Genomic DNA, 17,185 nt, shown 5'->3' on the forward strand with positions numbered 1-17,185 from the left:
AGGGACAGATTCACTACAGGACCCTGGAACTAGGAAATGTCCCCGTGTCACAAAACATCTGTGTTCTAAAGGAATAATAGAAATGTACCAGTTCTAAAGTTGATTTGTAAAGTGCAGAGCTAGGAATTCTCTATATAAATAATGAGCTTTACTATCAAGCCTTTCAAGCTACAATCACTCCATGGGTTAAATAGTCACGAACTAGATCACTGGGGCTGAAGGCAAATCAGCACCGTCCCAACTCGATTTGAACAAAACTATGGGGTAGTTTGGCTCCTATTAGTTTGCTTGGCAACATCCCCATAAACATGTCAAGAAGGGACATGGGCAGATGATAGTTTCTTTTTTGGACAAACAGTATGTGAACCAAAGTATCAAATATGCCCAGGTAGTCTGATCAAAATCAGCCAAACAAATCTATTTATGAATAGGTCATTTCCTTCCAAATTCATGAACTAGACTTACGGTCTACAGGCTTTCACTAGAGTTTTCAGGACACCTTCGACAGAACTGAAAGAAAAAAAAGGGGGGAAAAGACAAACTCAGATCAGTGGAGAAATATTGTTTTCCATACAAACTGCACACAGGCTGGGAATCATGTTAATGCAGTTAGGTTTCTGTGATCGTGCCACAACTCAGCAGCATTCTGTTTTGCATTCCTCAAAATATGCAATATTTTATATAACACACGCATGTACAATAATCTCTGACGCACGTCTGATAGCAAACCCATGAGATCCTCGCAGAAATCAGCATGAATTAGTTAACACATTCTGATTTGTGGCATTTAAAACAAGATATTTTATAATACATACACTGTTTATGAAGGTCCTTGCATTTACAAAATATCCTGACTATGTAAGCAAAGTTTTCAAGGATCTGGAATATTATAATTTGGTGATAGGTTCCCTTTAACACAAATGTGTGGTTTTGTTTTCTTTCTAGGTCTGAATTTTGATTATGTACAAGGGCAAGTACATCCATGCTAGAACTGTCAGTAGTGTAGCACACTGTAAGCCACTCAAGGTTGGCTTCCCGCAATGGTTAGATATTAAATATATGTATAGCTTATATTGTATATATTTTCTATATGCAGCACTGTGCATTTAGACAGTACAGTAACAGGACAAACAACGCAATACATACACAAAATACACAGTAAGAAAGATTAAGTAGCATATGGTAAGAGATACAGAAGGAAGGCAGTCCCAGCCCTGGCACAAGAGGTTCTTTATATGGACAACAAAGTGCCCAGTGTGTTATTGCCCTTATAATGTAAATAAGCCAACAGAGGTAACAAGACTGTTATGCTGGCCCTAGTGGTGGCCCAAATCAGGATGAACTGAACGTGCTGCCCTTAGGTCCATAATAGTTAGGTGCAAGAGCTCCATGATTTTGCTGCAGGCAAATGGGGACAAGCCATAGGAAGAACATAATGTGAACCCTAAAGTTTCTAATGATCTTTCATTTGCCCTAAAATGAGTATTTAGTGATGACCCCATAATAGTGGAGGTAGGTTGCAATTTCATAGGACAGAGATTTCACTGCATATGGAGACAATATATGAAAACAGAGTATAGAAAGAAACAGGCCGTGTAGGAAAGTGGAAGCAAATATTAAGAAAACTATCAGCTGAAGAAATGAATAATAATGAATATGAGTTTATACTAAGAAAAGAATTTCTTTGTTATACACAAATAGAAAGGCAATTGCTTTGGGACATACACGTAGCGACTCTCTCTGCAGGACATCAGTGACGATTAAATTCAATCTCCTTCCAACTGATGGAATCTCTATTAGCATGCTTTCAATCCCACGCTGGCACTTTTATTTAAGAAAACAAATATCCTTTTCAAGACACACTTAACATTTCATATTAGCAATGTAAATGCCCGGCTCTGCTAAGCCCAGCAGTAAATTATAGACAGAACGAGACAAAAGGGAAACGCACAGGCCTACGGGCCGGGATAATGAGAGAAAACACTCCCTTCTATGTGGTTTTATTTTTTCCAATTTCTGTGAATTTCCATTAACTAAACACAATGAAGGACAAACGCATAGAAGTAGCTTGTTAATGGCATGTCACACTGTGCATGCCGCTGCCTACACTGTTTGACCAAAGTTACATGGGTATAACTACAAGCTGTATTCTAATGTACAACAAATCTGACCCAATACCAAAGCATAAGAAGAGTAACATGCTGAGTGTTCTGACTTATGCATCAGCGTATGGCGCAACACAGAAGGGCCAGGACTCAGCTGTGTCCCTAAATCTAAAGGAAGAAGGACACATGTTGTCCAAGTTCATATTCTGGACAGGGAGGACGACTGGTTCAAAAAAGGTATTAAAGGAGCCATATATGTAAAAATGGAAAAAACTAAGTTTAAATAGAGGTGGGGGGGGATGCAACATCTGTTGTCTGCCATATCCAATGCTCTGACCCCCATGCTGGTTATGTTAAACAGATTATGCTGATTGAAGCAATATTCCCAGGAATTTATTCCAGGAAGATCTTTGTACAAGTCTGTATTCTGAATTGAGAAAGCCGGTTGGATGACTGGCAAAATGTCTTCAAGAGTGAAGTTGATATGATGTAAAACTACAAAAAAATACCATAACCTGGATGAATGAGAAGCTTCACAGAGCACCCCATGTGGCATCAGACTTAGCATAGAGGCTGCTATAGCTGCAAATGTGTGGGGGCAATAGTAATACCCCTTAATTAGGGAATGAGATGTTGGGCCGGCAGGTGTCCAGACACTACACGGCAAAAGTATGTGTAAGAATATACACACAAACATACAATGTGCACATTTCTCTGGAATCAAACAAAATAATGTATCAACCAAAGTAGGCCTTGTTTATCTCTAACCATTAAATAATATTCCCATCTTAATAAAACAACGAGAGGCTGATGATCAGAATAAACTGTATATACACTGTCACAGGTTGCAGCACTACACACTGACCTCCCGTGACATTGCAGTCATTCAGTAGTCCAAGCTGGCATAAACACTCAACTGACTATAACGTAACTATGACGAGACATGGAAAACACAGAAGACAAAAGAGAAAGATGTGCCACACTCTCTACAACGTAACTACCAAACCCAGCGGCACCACCTAAGCGCAGTTACAGGGGGCACCGGGGCATGTTCAGCTGCCCATCTATTAGCAGTTTCTTAGGCAAAGACCAGAATAATTATTGCCAAAGCAAACTGCTTGGATAAACAGGGAAATAGATTAACTGATGCTATAAACAGCTTCAAACACGCACAGGGGAGTAAGTACAGTTTGTATTCACATTCAACCATCTAAAAATAAGCCCAAAATTTAAAAACGAACCCTTCTGATTGAAGGGGTGGTCATTTAATATGTTGTAGAGTGGGCGACTCTAAGTAACCCTTAATTATTTATTTTTCTATTTTTTAATTATTTGCCGCTGCAAAGGTTTTAAATGGGGGGCCACTGACCCCAGCAGCCAATAATTATTGTACTATGAGGCTGCAATTTTATTGATACTTTTTATAACTTATTTTTGTATTCAGGTCCACTCATATTCATATTCAACCTCTTCCTGGTTACTAAGGTCATTTAGACACTAGCAACCAGATATCTGCTGAATCTCCAAACTGGAGAGCTGCTGAACAAAAAGTGAAATAATTGAAAAAATGAAAATGAAAAATGAACTGCACATTGTCTCAGAAAAGCACTCTCTATCATACTAAATGGTGAAAACCTTTTTAAGAACAATTTCTGTTCCTTTATACAAGCTCTAGGCCCCACAAAACACAGAAATCCCCCCAATATACCCATTATATACCTAATATACTGTAATCTGTTCCTTCAAAAAGAATGAATAAATACCATTTTTATATGCTGAAATCCGAACGGTTATTACATTAAACCTCATGAAAAGGCTACATATGTTTTTGTGTTTGAGTGGAGTTCCCCTCCCTGCTATTAAATACACTATGTGCCATAACTGAGATGTGTCTCTCCGGCCGCAGCACTATTATTCCCACCGTTCTGCTTTATAAATGTTCGGTGACAAAGACAAACGGTGCAAATTAGTTTATTAGGATTCGGTACCCATGCAAAACAAAGCATGAAACCAAGAGCGGATAAGAGAACAAAGAGATCCTTACCACCTATGTAAAACATTAAGTACAATTGTTTTAGTAGAAGCCAAGCCTTGTCGGTAGCAACTGAATGTGGGGATGGAAACAAAAGGCATAAATCATGAAATGAGAAAAAAAGAGTGACAAACATTAACAGATGGCCTTATGAAGATAAATATACACCGTGTACATTTTAGAACATCCTCCTCTAATTACTTTGTTCTGCATGAACATTTCATAGACAATTCCCAATTATTCCAAGAGTTATACATAAACCTTCTGCATACACCCCATCAGCCCCCCCTCCTTGTATTCCCCAATCAGCTTCCCCACTTCTATCTCCATGGGCTCCCCCCCATCATGTAAATTTTCTGACTGACCCTAAAGGTCCCCATACATGGGCCGATAGTAGCTGCCGATAGTAGCTGACCAATTCTGCAGCTTATCGGCCCGTGTAGGGGCAGAAACGAGGGGCCTGCCCGACCGATATCTGGCCTAAAATTGGCCAGATATCGATTGGCCAGGTTAGAAAATTCAGTCGGAACCGACTGCCCCATTGACGTTCCTACACATTCCCCGATATCGCCCACCCGCTTGTTTGGCGATCTCTATGGGGGCCTTAACACTAGCCCTAACCTATATGCTTAATCTTATTTCATCTCAAAAGCCCAGACAATGGGGTCTTTCGTAAGCAGATATCACCTGGGAGAAACACAGTGTAACGTCAGACCCTGATCTCAGAGGATCATGTGAGTAACAGTTATTGTTTATGTAATTATGCAATAGAACCAATGAACAGCAAGCAGCCCAAGGACAGTAGGCAAGATAAAATGTACATGGGACACAGGGACACTCTTCCCAGTATGAAAGAGCAAGTGCTGAAACCTTTGCAGTTCCAAGAGACATAAAATGTGTTACAAGGAATCGTTTTTCAGTTTATAAGGTTTCAGACATTCACTAGGTTCCACCCAAACAGGTTAAAATGGCAGCATTGTGCACACTGGTGCAATGGATTGCACTGAATATTATTATTTACAAAATATATATGATTATATATGCCTTTTACCAAGAAGGGCTAAATCAGAAACGGAATGCAGCTCTACTTTCTTAGTCCACAACTGAGCCTTCTGTGTAATAAGCTTCTCCTTATCCCAAAGTCTAACAAAGCCTACAGCTGGGGAAGGAGATGGGATTGTTTATACAGAGATCAATATCTCGATTCAAACAAAAGTACCATATTTACAGGAGGAAGAACAATTAAAAAATATATGTTTAAAAAGTTATAAGAGTTATAAGAGTACAAGACAAATGCTCATGTTAAACAAAGGTATGTGTATTGAGACTAAAGGTCCCCATACACAGGCCTATTCTAGCTGCTGATATCGGTCCCTTAGACCGATTCGGCAGCTAATCGGCCCGTGTATGGGTATTGGCCTGAAATTGGCCAGATCTCAATTGAGCAGGTTAAAAAATCTAGTCCCTGGGGCCAAACGATCATATTACGGCGGGTATAGGCAAAGTCAGTCCGGGGACCGCATCAATGAGCCGATGCGGTCCCCAGACTGACTTTGCCTATACCCGCCGTAATAATTCGATCGTTTGGCCCCAGGGCCAATACCAGCTGCTGTAGGCAATGTAATAGTATTCTACACCTATGCTGAGCCTATTCAGAAACATGTTTGTTAATATTTTATAATGCTGATGGAACAAGCCAATCACTGTCCATTACAGTAATATTCTTTCTATTTTAACACACAAACATTTTGTTATTTATGTGCTGTTTCTGGGTTGAAAGAACCATTGTACTGTACTGTGCTCCCATGTCCAATGTGTGAAGAGTATCCAGTGTCACAAAGACACCCAGGTTGCACTGGGGTACACTTCACCAAGCCCTTTGGTCCTAAAGCTAAAAATGATACCAGGCTTATTTTATTTTCAGTTAATTGAAAAGCAATGGCACTTGCGTAAGTGCAACATTTTGGGGCATAGCAACGCCTTTATCAAGCATTATTTTATTTTCAGCACTCAGAGGCTCATTTATTAACATTAGGAAAATCTGCTCTTGGGCAGTAACTTACAGCAGCCAATCGAATGCTTGCTTTTATTTTTCAACCTGCAGCTGGCTGAAAAACCCAAATTACTAGTTGCTATGGGTTGCTGCCCATGTGTAAATCTGCCCACTATTTATAAGCAAGCCCCTTATGAGACCCCTTGTTCAGCATGTATTCACCCCAAGCAACTAGACGATACATGGCTGCACACCTATCAACTTAAAATGAAACAAAGCTTTGAACACGTGCAGACTATTTGTGTTTGCATCCAGAAAGCTGCATGACTATCAAGTCCTTCAGCATTCCACATGATAGCACACGTATGAGATCTATTATCTGGAAACACATTCCCTAAAAAAAGGCTTGGATACCTGGCAATGTCATTTGCGCCAAAGTCCTATTTTAACAGATAATTCTTGAACTTAAATCTGAGTACCTTGTAGTTGATACTAAGATGCATAAATCCATGTTAGTGACCAAACACCCTTAATTAAAGAACCTTTATCCTAAAAACTCTAGATCCCCAGCATTATAGATAATATTTCCCATGCCCATAATAGCAACAGCCTGAACAAGTAACATTTCTCCTCCCTAAAAGTGACAAAAGCCACACAATGGGGCTTATTTATCAAACAGTAAAACTATAGTACATTTTTTAGCCTATGTATCAATGGGTGAAAGTGAAATTTAAGCCCCTTTTCTTTCATGTTAATGCCTACAATTGCCACACTGATCACTGCCTACCTACCACAGGAACACACCAGCAAATATATTTTTATATAATTACTAAAAACACCAATGGGGATGATGTGGGACATTCTAAAGCAATGTGTCTGAGCAGTAAAAACACAGCAGGCAAAAAGTTAGAATCTACTAAGAGTATCACAATCATACACAGCCATAAATATATGATGAAATATAAATTTGAAAACATGCAGTTTGTCAAGTTTATGTACTTTATACAAACATCACACAAAATAAAGAAAGAAAAGATAATAATAAAGAAAGCAGGCTGGGTTCAGCGCAATGCCAAGTAATATGGGGTAATGTCATTCACTTACTTGGGAAACCAGTTAAGCCCAAGGTGTTCAGTTTTAGAGTACAATATTCTCTCCAGCATTTCATACAATGGTCTCCAGGGTAACTGCAAGTCTTCCCTAGAAAGAAGTTCTTTTTTCCTATAAATGTGAAATAGAAATGGCAGTTACGGTCAGCTTGACTTGGCTGGGATCATTTATGTGATTATTATATCAGAGATTTACTTATGCTTCTCCCCATTACAATAAAGTGTTTGGCCGATGGATTTTCTCTTACTGGTGTACAGGTTATACATAATGAGAAATTGTGATTAATTGGAATCTGCATAATGTTATTTATACTATGGCCAATACAGAATATACTTTTATTCAATACCTGGGTATATAAAAGGACAGAAAATTATTTTAGACCACCAACATAATAGCACTATGCTGTGATAAGAGCACAATTTCCCAATTACAAATGTATCACTGGGCCCAATTCCTATTGCAGCAGAATCCATACTTACTTTAACAGGCTTATTAACAAGCGTGCAAATCCTTGCATCATACTGATTTCCAGTTTCGGTATTGTCACCAACTCGTACAACAACTTGACAAAAAGTACATGATCTTCTTTACTGAATTTTCTGCCATATAATCGGATATACCTGCAGAAAGGTGCAAAAAAGTAGTTTGTGAGTATCCCTGATAATGTAGAAAAGTACAAGAAACTTGCATTTCCATTGCAATTCCCACAACTTAGGCCTTGGACGCCACGAGGATTTAGAGAATGTGCAGCAAAGTCAGCTCAAGCTAAAGCGCTAATCCCGATTATGGTTTCCGGTAGGGTGTATACCCTGTTTCCCCAAAAATAGGACATCCTCCGAAAGTAAGGCACCCCCCCGATTTTTCACCCCCCTCGGAAAATAAGGCACCCCCCGAAAATAAGACACCCACCTAGGGTATGCGATAAATCTCGCCCAAACGATGGAATAAATGTGTACTGTATTCTTCTTCATGGAAAAATAAGACATCCCCTGAAAATAAGACCTAGTGCATATTTTGGAGCTTAAAAAAAAATATAAGACAGTGTCTTATTTTCGGGGAAACACGGTATGTACAGCACAGGCCAGAGAATGGACTTTTACTCCCATATGTACCAAAAGGCACTAAGTTTGCCCATATGCAGAACCCCATAGCAACCAATAAGATTTTTGCTTTTAAACAGGTGACCAATAAATGCTACCTGCTGATTGGTTGCTATAGGTTACTGCATCTTGGCAAACTTAGAGCCTTTTACATTACATTAACATTTATTTATAAAGCGCCAGCATATTCCCCAGCGCCTGCCCAAAAGAGCTTACAATCTACAAGGAGAAAGGGTTGAGACACAAGGTGTGGGAATTTCATCACCCCCTTAGTTGATTAAGTTAAAAAGGTGCCTTTTCTGTGAAAGCCCACCTAGAGACAGGTCCCTCAGGGACCAGAAATATAATCTGCAGCTGAAACCTGAGCAACAGCAAGTACTCCAGTCCATCATAGTAACTTTGGTGTTGCACATAGTACCCAACAAGTGTAGCTTTGTTCCACTGCAGCAATTTGTCACAACTGGGACTTCACCTGTCAAGCTTTATGCAAAAGATTATTAAATCCTTCAGCTGTAATGTGCGCAATAATTCTGCATAAAATCATACTGCGAACTTTACAAGACAGGGATGTTCCCACTTTGTATAGCTTAACCAGTGCCATTTAGTCTTTGTTATCATATACATATTTTTTTATTGTAATTTGTGGAAAGTGCTGCATACACAGTAGAATACACATTAAAACTATGTAAATAAACACACACATACTGTATGTACATACTTTCTTTTTATCGTTTCCTTATCTCCTATTTACACTCCAAAGCTGCTTCTTCATGCATGCTCAACCACTGACTTTAACTTGGTCTGGAAATGTCCACTTACTTTCCATTCACCTGATATGAAACCATTTCCCTATACTTTCACAGCGACTGCGTGCACATTTCCAACAGTCATAGCCTAGCCTATGATTTAGTACAACTAGTGTGAAACGCTTCAGGAATTGGTGATTAAGTCGTGTGGTGCCAATTTTACATTCAGGGGGAGGGTACTGAAGCATGTAAAATATCACAATGGTATAATCGTTGAGTAAGGTCCCATAAGGACCGAAATGTTGGATGCTGTACAGTCCAGTCATTCAATATTTTGTTTTTTTACACTAAGGGAATGCTGATCCATTAATTAAAAGGGATATAGTTTGGATTTATTCAAATGGTATTGGATTTATATGGGATTTATGAAGACTTTATAAAAACTGGTCCAGAGGCACTCAATTCACACACAAAGGCATATGCTATAAAATTAGCTTTACAAACAAGAATTTAATTTTATGCCAGTTTGCATGATCTTTATTCACACATTTATTCCCAAGAGGTAGAAGTGAGAACCAGCACCTTCGTACAAGGTTATAATGATCAGTCAAACTGATTATAATGTAAACTGCACTCAGGCACCTGATGCCAATCCCGAGCACCCTGCTGCCCTTACTTAACTAAAGGATAAATAAGCCCTTTTTCAAATAAGCCCCTAAAGCAGCTCAACTTCAAGTCTCTCTCTGTTACTTCCTAGTCTAGAGTGAAGTTCCGCCCTCTTTTCTTTGCTGAGCTCTCCTCCTCTCTCTGACTGTAAGAGGGTGCCTGATTGATTTTCATTGGAGCCGAGGCAGCAAACACCTCTTCAACCATCTTCAGCTTCAATTCAATTCTGAATTCATATATATTTGGAGAGCACATATCATGATGATTTTCTGGGGTTAACTTACTGCTGGGGCAATCTAATGCATGATTATTTACGGTGCAGTGTATAACTGTACAGCTGTGGGTGTAAGATATACACAAGCCAGGAATCTCCATAAAACAATACATTTTCTGCCCTGCCATGCCCAGAAAACATGGGCTTTCCAAATTAGTTATATTTTTGGTGCATACATTTCTAAGTATTAAGAAAGTTATTTTTGTATTTAGCATCATATATTTTGTTGCAAAAGTCTTATTGTGCACTAAATCAAGCAGATTTAAAAGGCTTAATTTGTTCTGAATCGAAAAAGAAAAAATATATATATTTTTTTCCTAACTAGTACCCACCAGGAAATGTGTCCAAAGTGAAAAAGGCATTTAAACAAGGATAAAGTACAAAAACTGTGCAGCAATGAAAGAGTAACATGTTACAGAGCTGCTGGGTCCATGTAAATATAGCAGCGGAATAATTGTAACAAACATAAAATATATTGGGAATTCTGCTCATGACTGTGCATAAACTAGGAGGATTAGTGGATAGAGAAGGCATGCTTTTTAGCAGGGGCAGCTGCGTTGCTACCTTTTTTGGTGAAGCAATTGTTGGAGGAGGACATGAAAAGATTAGCGCTGAGAGGAGACTACTGAAATATACACAAGCATTTACACGCTGGCGGCAGTCTCAACACTCACTGCTGTGCAGTGCCTATATGTTGGCGTGCCTACCTATGTACCCCCTATGTAACACTAGAAAATGTCATAGTGAAAATAATATAGAAGACTGAAAGGCATGAAGCAGATAATTATACAAAGGGTTTGGCTCTCCATGTGATTCAGCTCCCAAGAGTGCACAGTGTAGGTTTAAATAAACTGCTCCTGCCACTGCCCTGCAGGCACAGCTTATAGAGCTCTACATTTTATATATTTAATTGTACGTTCAAATGGGAACAATTAACTGATGAAACATGAAGCCTAAAGGGAGACTATACGTTTAAAAATAGCAAATAATTTGTATCCTAATGTGTGAACTTACAGATTGGCACCAAACTGCCTTATACATATGAATCAATATTTCCATTCTAAACTGCAGAGATACCACAAAGATCTATATCACCATAGCATCCGCCAACTGATAGATTCTATACAACAGGACAGACAGAAAGGGCAAATACCTACTCTTATTAGTGATGTAACCAATTAACGCATCCAGAAAAAGTCTCACTGAAAAGCTGGCATCAGACACCACCATGAAGGCTGTTCTTTGGCTTTCCAAATATTCTTTACACCAAATTTTTTTTGCAGATTCTTAATGGCCAGTAAATAACAGGAAATGGCCTTACTAATCATGCCTAACTATACCTGACCCCAGCTAGATGATTAACGTGTAGGCTTCATATGGAACAGATTCTTTAAGTATAAAATGGGTTTGTGCCATACCCCCATTTAGACGAGCAAGCAGAGGAAAACTCAACCAACCTTACATGAAAGTCCAATATTAACAATTGGAAGTTGTGTCTCTGCTTTCCTTACCCAGTATGAACCCAAGCTAAGCACATTTACTAACATTGCAGGAGAATAAATCACAGATAAATCATAGGCATGGGAACATTCCATGCAATCCCACCAATGTTAGCCCTCACCAATATCTGTGCATCCAGCACTTAAATACAGATCTGTCACACTCACTAGAGGCATTCTATTTAGCAGAAATAATCTCTTCTCTGTGAAGATGCCAAGAACTACCCCTGCACCCTCAGCCTTCACTCCCAGCCACTGTTTCTAAGCTGTTCCACCATCAATACCTCACTGGAGCCACACAACAATGCTACAAACTACACAGCTCAGCAGAACACACTGGAAAAAGAGAGCTCTTTCTACAACACATCATTGCCCTCAATACACCACCAAGTTGTACATCTGCAGTGTCCTTGAGAGGCGCATCCCTACAGCTTACAACTGTCTGTGCTGCAGCATCAGTCACAACTGCTATTCTGTAAGGCTATACTTTTTTTTCTGAAACGAATGCTAGAATTGGGCCCAAACCATCTACATGTGAATGCTTGTCCAATAACACAATCGTCTAGCTATGTTTGTACCCAGGAGTTGAATGGAACTTCTGCATTGGCTCATTGAGCTGGTCCACATCCTGGTGGCCTATATCCCATCAACATTTTTCAATCATTTGGACCACAGGCCAATAGATCAGTTCCATAGCAGTCACCCCAAGGTGGGCATATAAGAGAAAGATCCGCTTCTTTGGCAAACTCTCCAAACTAGTGTCTTTCAGTATATGGCCACCTTAAGCCTGGTACAGTCCCAGCACAAGAGCACTGGCTAGCTCCTGCGTGGGGACAGCCTTGCACAGACGTGAAGGCAGGGACTGAAAAGGCAGAGGACCGGTGAGCACATTAATTAGAATGGCAACTTATATATTTCACCGGGGGAAAAAATATGGCAGCCAGGCACAGCAGTTGCACATAATTTAGCCAATTACGCTGCCAATGGTCAGTGACCATAGTCGCAATAGGGCTCATTTCAGAACACTGAAGTCTTTGTGGCATCATACTCTCATTTAGCTCAGCCACTGTAATATTCCTTGACATCTATACTATGGGCAAAATCTCTATTATCTCTTGTTTTCTGCACAACTACATAAACACTTCCCAAACCAAGTGACTCTCTGCAACCACAGACAGCAATCAAATGCTCAGATCAATTATAAGCAGCCAGCATGTGATTCTCTGCAAACCGGAGCAGAATAGAGAACTGGGGAAGTTCCGCAGCTGCCTGATGCACATTAATAAAATTGCAATAACCGAGAGAGGCAAATCAGAAACAGCCTTGTGAAGGTTCCATCATCATCACCATTCAGCCGGAAGGTTATAAAAAGTGAACTCTGCACGGCTACAGTTCCATTCATGTTCCATAAGCTGCTCCGTATTACTGCACCCATACAGGTACCAATAGCCTCCAAGGACAGCACGACCTGATTTCCACGTCTTAGCACATTAACCTACTTGCAGGCAATGAAAATAGCATTCGGTGATTTCTAATACTGCTTGCACAAGGCTTCATTTAACATCATGCTTTAGCATCTATTCACCCAAGCTCACCTACTGATAATTTGAAAGAGGAGTTTTGTCCAGGTGCTGGTGAACTATAACTCTCATCACCCACCAAGAGACTTTTACTACACTGCCCATGAGACTAGCAAGTTTTTGTGCATTAAAAGACACTATAGAAAATTAGATATATTAGCACAGCATGTCCCAAACATAGGAGATGTGCTCAGGGTACAATATGCCATGCCTGCCTATAGGGATACAGGGGGGTATTTCCAGAACAAACATGCTGTAACCTATTAGAGCTATATTACCACCCATTGGAGCCAATAGGCTGGGGTGAGATAGAGAGTTTAAATATTATAGCTAGTAATATATTAGTGACTACATTATATCTACCTATAGGCACTAATTATTGTTTCGTAATGCTGGGCAGGCTGAATATGCACCCAAATTGTGCCAAGCCTTACATGCTGCTAAACTAGCACTTTATTGAGAAGGTGGGTGCCCTTTTTGCCTCATGATATAAGAACATAACAGTCAGTCCGTGATAAGGGCACAAAGGGAAATCCATAGCAAACTATGAATCAAGTGGAAAGTTGGCACATGTGCATGCACTTTCTGGCCCGGCGGAAATAGTACCTATTCCTCTGAGTAACTCTGCAGTGTAACTGGGCAGCAACAGCCATGCGCAATATAGCAATTATGGGACAGACTCCAAAAAGCTGGGACCCTAATAAACCAAAGACAAATTCTCTGGCAAATATATCTATAATATCCCACCAACACATACATATTGGAATCCGTAACCTGGGTATTGTATGAATACTACACAAAAGTACATCACATCACTGAGGAGGTCTCTGACCTGTATATAAGCCCCTGGCCTGTGCTCTCGTGCATTTATATGGTCAGGGGTTCTTGGTGACTTTGGATTACCTTTGATTTTATACAGGGAACATTCATGGCTTTATACACATTGTATTTCTGTACATCATGTGCAACTAAGGGAAGGAGTATACACACATACCAGTGGTACTCACGCTGGCTAACACCTGTGCCTACTATTGCAACGCGCATAAACTCACACTCACTACATCATGGTGCACTTACATCTCTCCCAGGGGCACAAGCGCCCGCTCACTCTCACAGCGGCACAAGCGCCCGCTCACACTCCCAGGGGCACAAGCGCCCGCTCACACTCCCAGGGGCACAAGCGCCCGCTCACACTCCCAGGGGCACAAGCGCCCGCTCACACTCCCAGGGGCACAAGCGCCCGCTCACTCTCCCAGGGGCACAAGCGCCCGCTCACTCTCCCAGGGGCACAAGCGCCCGCTCACTCTCCCAGGGGCACAAGCGCCCGCTCACTCTCCCAGGGCCACAAGCGCCCGCTCACTCTCCCAGGGCCACAAGCGCCAGCACTCACCCACTCAAAAGTGACCCCAGCACACCTTCATTACGAGTGAGCCCCAGTGAAAGAGCACAGCCTCAGCCACACACTCACTCACTGAGTGACACAAGTGCTCACTCACAGCCCCAGCCACACACTCACTCACTGAGTGACACAAGCGCTCACTCACAGCCCCAGCCACACACTCACTCACTGAGTGACACAAGTGCTCACTCACAGCCCCAGCCACACACTCACTCAGAGTGACACAAGCGCTCACTCACAGCCCCAGCCACACACTCACTCACTGAGTGACACAAGCGCTCACTCACAGCTCCAGCACAGACACTCACTCACTGAGTGACACAAGCGCTCACTCACAGCCCCAGCCACACACTCACTCACTGAGTGACACAAGCGCTCACTCACAGCCCCAGCACAGACACTCAATCACTGAGTGACACAAGCGCTCACTCACAGCTCCAGCACAGACACTCACTCACTGAGTGACACAAGCGCTCACTCACAGCTCCAGCACAGACACTCACTCACTGAGTGACACAAGCGCTCACTCACAGCTCCAGCACAGACACTCACTCACTGAGTGACACAAGCGCTCACTCGCAGCTCACAGACACTCACTCACTGAGTGACACAAGCGCTCACTCACAGCTCACAGACACTCACTCACTGAGTGACACAAGCGCTCACTCACAGCTCACAGACACTCACTCACTGAGTGACACAAGGGCTCACTCACAGCTCCAGCACAGACACTCACTCACTGAGTGACACAAGGGCTCACTCACAGCTCCAGCACAGACACTCACTCACTGAGTGACACAAGCGCACACTCACAGCCCCAGCACAGACACTCACTCACTGAGTGACACAAGCGCTCACTCACAGCTCCAGCACAGACACTCACTCACTGAGTGACACAAGCACTCACTTACAGCTCCAGCACAGACACTCACTCACTGAGTGACACAAGCGCTCACTCACAGCTCCAGCACAGACACTCACTCACAGCTCCAGCACAGACACTCACTCACAGAGTGACACAAGCGCTCACTCACAGCCCCAGCACAGACACTCACTCACTGAGTGACACAAGCGCTCACTCACAGCCCCAGCACAGACACTCACTCACTGAGTTACACAAGCGCTCACTCACAGCTCACAGACACTCACTCACTGAGTGACACAAGCGCTCACTCACAGCTCACAGACACTCACTCACTGAGTGACACAAGCGCTCACTCACAGCTCCAGCACAGACACTCACTCACTGAGTGACACAAGCGCTCACTCACAGCTCACAGACACTCACTCACTGAGTGATACAAGCGCTCACTCACAGCTCACAGACACTCACTCACTGAGTGATACAAGCGCTCACTCACAGCTCACAGACACTCACTCACTGAGTGACACAAGCGCTCACTCACAACTCCAGCACAGACACTCACTCACTGAGTGACACAAGCACTCACTGACAGCTCCAGCACAGACACTCACTCACTGAGTGACACAAGCGCTCACTCACAGCTCCAGCACAGACACTCACTCACTGAGTGACACAAGCGCTCACTCACAGCCCCAGCACAGACACTCACTCACTGAGTGACACAAGCGCTCACTCACAGCTCACAGACACTCACTCACTGAGTGACACAAGGGCTCACTCACAGCTCCAGCACAGACACTCACTCACTGAGTGACACAAGCGCACACTCACAGCTCCAGCACAGACACTCACTCACTGAGTGACACAAGCGCACACTCACAGCCCCAGCACAGACACTCACTCACTGAGTGACACAAGCGCTCACTCACAGCTCACAGACACTCACTCACTGAGTGACACAAGCGCTCACTCACAGCTCACAGACACTCACTCACTGAGTGACACAAGCGCTCACTCACAGCTCACAGACACTCACTCACTGAGTGACACAAGGGCTCACTCACAGCTCACAGACACTCACTCACTGAGTGACACAAGCGCTCACTCACAGCTCACAGACACTCACTCACTGAGTGACACAAGCGCTCACTCACAGCTCACAGACACTCACTCACTGAGTGACACAAGCGCTCACTCACAGACACTCACTCAGTGAGTATAATACCAGCAGTGAGACTCACGTAGTGAGTTTCCGAGTCCAGAAAAGCACTCCCGGCCAGAGTTCCCGAAGCTGCACTGCCCGGCCCAAACTGCCCTTGATTTGCGCCAGGAGCTCATTGGATTCCCGGTCCAGCCGATTTGCGTAGGGAAGTAGTAAGTTGTACACGATTTCCTTTTGGGGGGTAAATCCCAGCTCCTCGGCCCTGTCCTCTGCCGCTCCCATCTCCTTGTCCGTTTACTCTCCGGTTCTCTCCCCAACTCTCTCTCTCAGGCTGCCGGTGACGAAGCAACCAAAGACAGGGCGAACGCGTCACCGTGACTGCCTCAGCGCGTCACTTCCGCCCCTCTCTAAGAGCCTGTGTCACTAATGGGCGGGCTCTAGTTAGCGAGCGGGACAGGCTGGCGTTGGCGGACTTTGTTTCGTTCCCAGTGCTGAGATTAGGGATTCCTGTGAGGAATGCGGTGTGTTGGGGAATGGAGATTATGGCTCTTTACTTAGTTTTTATATTCCTTATAAGTGAGGTCCAGCCTGCAGCTCCCTCCCAGCTACAACTCTGCGCATCTCCCAGGCTGCATGTGTTGTGTATGTAAGCCC

At 42.7% G+C, this 17,185-nt stretch overlaps 1 protein-coding gene across 2 annotated transcripts in view; it reads right to left on the reverse strand.

Moving 5' to 3' along the window:
* The window catches only part of psme4 (proteasome activator subunit 4), a 59,748-nt gene extending 42,781 nt beyond the window's left edge, over positions 1-16,967 (reverse strand). Inside the window, exons 1-5 of one of the 2 annotated variants that reach the window (XM_031903096.1) lie at positions 16,611-16,967; positions 7,720-7,860; positions 7,235-7,351; positions 4,150-4,209; positions 466-510 (exon numbers count right to left, since the gene is read on the reverse strand). In XM_031903096.1, the coding sequence (XP_031758956.1) occupies positions 466-510; positions 4,150-4,209; positions 7,235-7,351; positions 7,720-7,860; positions 16,611-16,813 (566 nt within the window). In that variant the 5' untranslated portion in view covers positions 16,814-16,967. The remainder of the gene's footprint in view (positions 1-465; positions 511-4,149; positions 4,210-7,234; positions 7,352-7,719; positions 7,861-16,610) is intronic. The other variant, XM_002936914.5, reaches the window with a different exon arrangement.
* Between the last annotated feature and the right edge of the window lie 218 nt (positions 16,968-17,185).

This window comes from Xenopus tropicalis, chromosome 5, assembly GCF_000004195.4.
Source record: "Xenopus tropicalis strain Nigerian chromosome 5, UCB_Xtro_10.0, whole genome shotgun sequence".
Taxonomy (NCBI): Eukaryota; Metazoa; Chordata; class Amphibia; order Anura; family Pipidae; genus Xenopus; species Xenopus tropicalis.